General features: G+C 30.5%; 1 protein-coding gene across 2 annotated transcripts; it reads right to left on the reverse strand.

Annotated features, from left to right (window-relative positions):
• Positions 1-981: 981 nt before the first annotated feature.
• On the reverse strand, positions 982-4,219 carry LOC126845600 (adenylyl cyclase-associated protein 1). Of its 2 annotated transcripts, XM_050584348.1 has the most exons (7): positions 4,115-4,219; positions 3,941-4,027; positions 3,035-3,177; positions 2,471-2,666; positions 2,288-2,373; positions 1,979-2,232; positions 982-1,921 (listed from the first exon to the last, which is right to left on the reverse strand). In XM_050584348.1, exons 3-7 carry the CDS (start codon positions 3,151-3,153, stop codon positions 1,323-1,325), a joined length of 1,254 nt encoding a protein of 417 aa, XP_050440305.1. In that variant the 5' UTR covers positions 3,154-3,177; positions 3,941-4,027; positions 4,115-4,219; the 3' UTR covers positions 982-1,322. The 2 variants fall into 2 exon arrangements, with proteins under 2 accessions (XP_050440305.1, XP_050440304.1); XM_050584347.1 differs by having other exon boundaries at positions 3,941-4,170.
• Between the last annotated feature and the right edge of the window lie 1,921 nt (positions 4,220-6,140).

Below are 6,140 nucleotides of genomic sequence, written 5' to 3' on the forward strand. Positions count from 1 at the left end.
CTGAAATATGATGGCCACTTGTATTTTAAAAGCAGTAGCTTTTCTTGGTAATTTTACGATGTCTCATTCAATAGCTAATAATGACGTTTTTTAAGTTATTATTATTGAATAACCAAAACGAAAAAAGGCCCAAGTGTCATTTTAAAAGATCATCAACCATTTTGGTCACAAATAATTTTTTGGTTATGATGAAAGGAAAATCGCGTACAAGACAATAACGGAAAGGGTTAAAGGTCAAATAATTTAATTTATGAAAGTTTAAAATTGCGTCAAAGACAACTTGTCTAAAAGCATGAGGATTTAAGTACATACCATAATATTCGCTTTCATATGTTATCTATACCCTAATCAAAGTTGTCGATGGACAATCTTTTAGTAGAGAAACATTTTATTTAAATATTTAAAATAGGTGAGGAGCGGGGGAGTGGGTCAGTGTGTTGGGCACTCTGTTTGCCAGGCGAGAAGTCATCTGGTAAAAAGGAACCGCCATCTCCCTCTCCAGCAACAGACTGACGACACATACGGATAGCGAATTTGTCTAGAAACCACCTCATAATTGTAGCATTAGGCCTTCAAGGCCCGTTATGCTACATGATGATTTAAAATAGGTGCGGCACTAAATACGCAATGAGTTTTTAATTAAAGTATTATTTATTCTCAAAAATATGTAGAGTACAACGATTAAACAATGTGACATCTTCAGATAAGAGTATGTAATTGTTTCAATATTTGTAGTTCCTATTGATGTAATAGTAGTATACATAGAATGAGAAAATAAAGTTTAAAAATTCGAATTTAATCCAGTTAAATACACTGAATATTCCAACTGTAAATAATAATATTTTAATATTATTAAATGGTTATAATTTAAAATAAATATGTTATCGTTGACGTTTCAAAAACTAAAACTAGAAATAAAAATCACACACGAGATAAATTATAGAAAATAATGTTATAACTGAATTATCACAATTATTTATTTTAAATAAAAATGTATAGGATGTACTTAAGTATTAAGTATAATAGAATACTTTTAGTAGTAATAAGGTTAATATAAAAATGTATGAGCAGTTATATTATTATGAGCGAAAGTATACACTTAAATGTTATTTCAATAAAACAACCAATGTATACAAATTAAAATATTTAAAAATAAACAAATAAATAATAAATTACAAACGGATATTAATTTTGACGATAAAAAATAATTCCATATAGCGTATATAAATGCATTATAATATAATTTTCTGGTTGAGTTAATGAATAGATGTATAGCTCGCCTCATTATTTTTAACGTTTAGAGTTAGAGAAATGATTGATTTTTAGCCTGTGGCTTCTACAATAATAGTATTAAGGCCCTTAGGTCCAATTGTTGTTTTGAACTGTTCGGGTATAGGATACTCTGAATAATCACCATCTGCTTTGGGAACCATAACATTCACTTCCGATGATTTGGATGTCACTATTTCCGTGTCTAATGAACTTTGGCTCAAGTATATTTGACAACCATCAGTTTTATCCGCAGTAATTGTTGGTACTTTACCCAATACTTGCATTTGGACAGATTGACAGTTGATAAATTCAGCCGACGACACAAGCGAATCAAATACTATAGACGATTTCTTACAAGAATCCATAACAATAGAGTTGATTTTGTTCTTTACGGTAATTGTGGAGTTAATACATTTGAAAATGTACACAACGTTGTTCATCTCGGCACCATCCACGACGAGACTGGTATTGTTTTTCTGGTTTTCAATTAACCACTTTTTGCCATCCCGAGCAAACACGGGAGGCTTTTCTACGACTGGCTTGGGTGCTGTAGAACCAGACGAACTACCAATTACAGCAGGAGCCGGCCCACTTACTCTCATATTCGGGTTCTTATGAGTCTGCATATCCGCCGATACTTTTTTTAAACCTGAAAATTTAATTATTAAGTAAGTAATTAGATCACTGAGAGTATAACGATAATTACCTTTAGTAATATCAGCTCCTCGATTAATTTCTGCAAACAATGCATTACGATTGGTGGCATCTGGATCAGCTGGTGCTATGTTCAAATCATCCATTGGAGGCAATCCACACGGGGGAGGTGGAGGAGGACCACCTGCTGGTTTGGCTCCTCCTTTAGCCCATACAAGTCCTGTTGTATGATACTGTTTTACATAAGCTTGCAAATCGGTTAAAAGTTGCACCCAAGTTCTAGCCCATTCAACGTGAGTCTTATCTCTGAAATTATATTAATAATTAAAAGTATGAATGGAAATTTTAAGTCAATATTTACTTTTCTTTCCATTCCTTAAGCACACGGTTTGTGTAAAATTGGCCAGTGTCATTGCTTTCCTTAACATAAGGAGCTGGAGCGGGAGACTAAAATGTTAAGCAAACAATTTTAAATATATAATATACGTAACCTATTAATGATTACTAATATATTTTCAAAATTAAAAGTATAGATTTTACTCACCACAGCAACCCAACCCAATGCGGGTATGCTTTCACTAATTGCGCTTAGATGATTGAAGTATTGGGAGCCACGATTTTTTTCTCTTAAAGTTTGAATTTCTTGGATTTTTGAACTAGTTGGTTGAAGAAGTTTTTGTTTATCTCCGTCGTTCGGAGAACTGTGTTCACTGGCATACTTAATAAATTGTAATTCAGCCCTAGATTTATAAAACATTATATTAAAATTGAGCTAATAATTTCAACTATGATTAGATAAACATTAAAATGGTAAGAATTCTATCAGCCTTCTATGGCCTCGCTTTCTCTTGTAATATGTCCTCTGTTTCAATTTACAATTATAATTATTTTGCAAGCCCCAAAGTATTCTTTATATGCATATTAATAAACAATTTCAAACATAAAGAGTGTTTAAAAGTGTCAAACCTATTTTATGACAATTATACAAATTTTAAACTCAAACTATACATTTTGCGCCTATTTTTGTGTGTAAATGGTGTTATTAAAATTAAATTATTATGATAAATGTTTAATCATAATTATGATAAACAGCCAAATCAACACTTACTGGAAAGCGCTGTGCACAAGAGCGGCTTGCGTGGATACATCGCCTCCAATTTTCTTAGATAATTGGACAAAAACAGCCAAAGGACCCTGAATAAGATCTTCAAATGCTTGTACACTCATCTTGAAAAATTATATCGTTTCAGACTAAAAACAAACAAATTGAGTATAGCGTAAGATGTTACATTTTGTGTGGGTGTGTTAAAACAGAAATCTAAAAATAGTACTAGGTTATTAAATGTCGTTTGACCTATTTTATTTCTAAGCCTTATAATTTAAATAAAAATACACAACAGTTAAATATTATACAAATAACCAAAATCTAACTTGCCTGTCTAAATTTGTATATTTTACCCACTAATAATTAACATTTAAATAAAAATACCTGTTTTTGAAAGTTGATATATGTATTTTTTTTCAAATTTAATTTGTAAAATATCATTGTTTACAAAAATATTTTTATAGTATTTTAGTCAAGGTGAGAAGATTAGCCAGAACTGGGAAGTGATAAAGAAAATCTGTTCGATGTGTACTTGTACACAATTTTAATAAAACAGAGATATTATGATTTTTAAATGAAATAGACAGTATTTATAATGGAGATATTTCAATTAATGTTGTTTAAGATACAATATCGTACATTTATTTTGAAAGTTAAATTATATATAGTTATGTACAAATAAAATGTAGAGGGGTACTACATGGTCATAGTTTTATATGTTATATTGTTACTGTAGTAGGTAATAGTCAAGTAATTTTGCAATTCATGCCTTATATAGTATGTTTTGGGAATGTTTTAAAGAGCTAACGTTATTGGGATTTTCAATACTATTTATCTCTTTTGTAAAAATTAGGGCGATGATAATATTGTAAGCCCGTGTAATTAAAGCTAAATACATTGATGACTCACCTTAATGTTATACAAGGATTCCACCGGTCGGTAGCAGCAGACGCTACAAACCCGTTTTTAGGGCAAGATACTCTCGCGGTATAAGTTCTGTAAAGTTAAAATAATACTTTTATTCAGTATACAAAATAGGAAGTTAAAACGAAAAGTAGGATGATATAAAACTATGATATATACTTGTCTGTGGAAATAATAGGAATAATCCTGACTCGAGAGACCTTACGAATGAGTAACGTTATCTGTCACCATTTGTTATTGCCGAATCACTACGTTTACGAGATGATTCAGCCGACTGGTGTTGCCAACATACGTTTGGAATAAAGATAAAACTATAATTTAGCAAGTGGTACCAATTAAAATAAACCATTCAAATTTGAATATCCAATTTTTATTAGTTTGTGTACAAAATGTTAATTTCGCGTTTTCGCACAATTGGTTTTTACGGTATAAGGTCTATAGTTGTAATAATATCTATGGCTTTTCCATATAATACTATGTTACGGATTACAAAGCATATTATAGTTTTTACCAAATTAATAATAATATTATACCTACCACCTAGGTTCCATTAAGTATATTAGAGTTTAAATGCACTTTACTGAACACATTTTATTTTTGCTAACCATGTTTTTGTACACGGATTACGAATCTGAAGTAAATAGCTTATTGAACTGAGAATTATCGTCACGCTAGACACCAGCAGCACCATCTGACCAACCAGACTCTAGCTGTAGCGAGCTTTGGCGGTCAACGAAGCTATTGAAAAACACAGCAGTTTGTTATGTTAGGTATACCTCTTAATACGAATTATTAATCAGTTTATCTCATAGACCTTATACTACTAGACGGAGCATGCATGTAGTTCCAGCAAGGCAACGTGATTACTTTTTTTATGATGTCTTATTATAAATTCATTGTATGCTAGTGAATGCTACACATCTTTACACAAATATTTATTGAGTCATCTTCAGATTGCTCAAAAATGAAAACATAAAAGAGACAAAACAAAATAATACTGTACAATTCATTTAACAATAATTTATACTTCTCGCAGTGGTATCACTGCTACGACAATGTCGTGCTCGCACCACCCGCCCGTATCCTACCCGGATGCTCCGTCTAGTAGTATAAGGTCTATGGTTCATCTCAATAAATTACTTTCTCTGTCTATCTCTAATACTCATTATATAACATTAAATACATTTCATTGATCCGATGGTGCTTCGCAGTTAGCTCCCTCACACACCACCTCTCAACTAGTATGTTTAAAATAAAAAATAATTTAGAATGTACAAAATTTGAAAACAAGTGGACATAATTAAAAACCTTTAGCCAATTTTACACTTATATATACAAAGAGTAGGTAGTGTTTTGTAGTATTTCAGTATAATGTACTTCAAATAATGACTGGTCCATTGACAAAAGTGAAAAATTCAGATGGTTTTCAAAACCTTAAGGACGTTTTTTAATGCGTAAATCGAAATACGTTTTTAATTCAATTAATTTAAACTACAATATGTTTTATAACTACTATTTTATATGTAGGTAGAAAAATAAAATACATTTTTTTAAAATTTATACTGATGAAAAAAAAATTGGATTTTTAATTTGGTGCCCCCCTGTGAGTTGCGCTCTAGGCATCTCGTTTATACAGCTTTTATTACACTTTCGGTCGGGCCTGTACTTTCAAGCAATAGGTTATAAACTAACGAATCCCTGATGTTATTACTCTTTCGTAAATTTAGTTTACAGTTTTACCAATTGTTTTTTTCTTAGACTTCAGATGAATAATGTATTTATTAATAAAAGGGCTATCGGTTTTTTAAAAAATAAATGGTGTATAATCACGCGAACTAAAAAACAAAAGAAAATAGTATGAATAATTTAAATAATATTCCTAGTAAAATTAATAGTATTATCCAATATAACAGTTGAACCTATATTTTATTATAGTTGCATAATATTTTAAAAAATCATGTAAGTAAATTGAAGTCACAATTATTTCAATTATTAAGAAGTTGAGAAAAGGATTGTACAACTGTCGAATTTTTTTCATGATACTTTTGTTATGAATGTTTAAGCGTTAAACTGAGTGATGACCAAAACACTTAAAGTGACTTACTATTATAATTATGTATTATAAATTTAGGTCAAATAACCAAAAGGTTAATGAACTCGAACGTTATACATTATACATACTATT

Source organism: Adelges cooleyi, unplaced genomic scaffold (assembly GCF_023614345.1).
Source record: "Adelges cooleyi isolate 19-005CV unplaced genomic scaffold, UGA_ACOO_1.1 ACOO_flye_CR_arks_rails_tigmint_CR_PRNA_8, whole genome shotgun sequence".
Classification (NCBI taxonomy): Eukaryota; Metazoa; Arthropoda; class Insecta; order Hemiptera; family Adelgidae; genus Adelges; species Adelges cooleyi.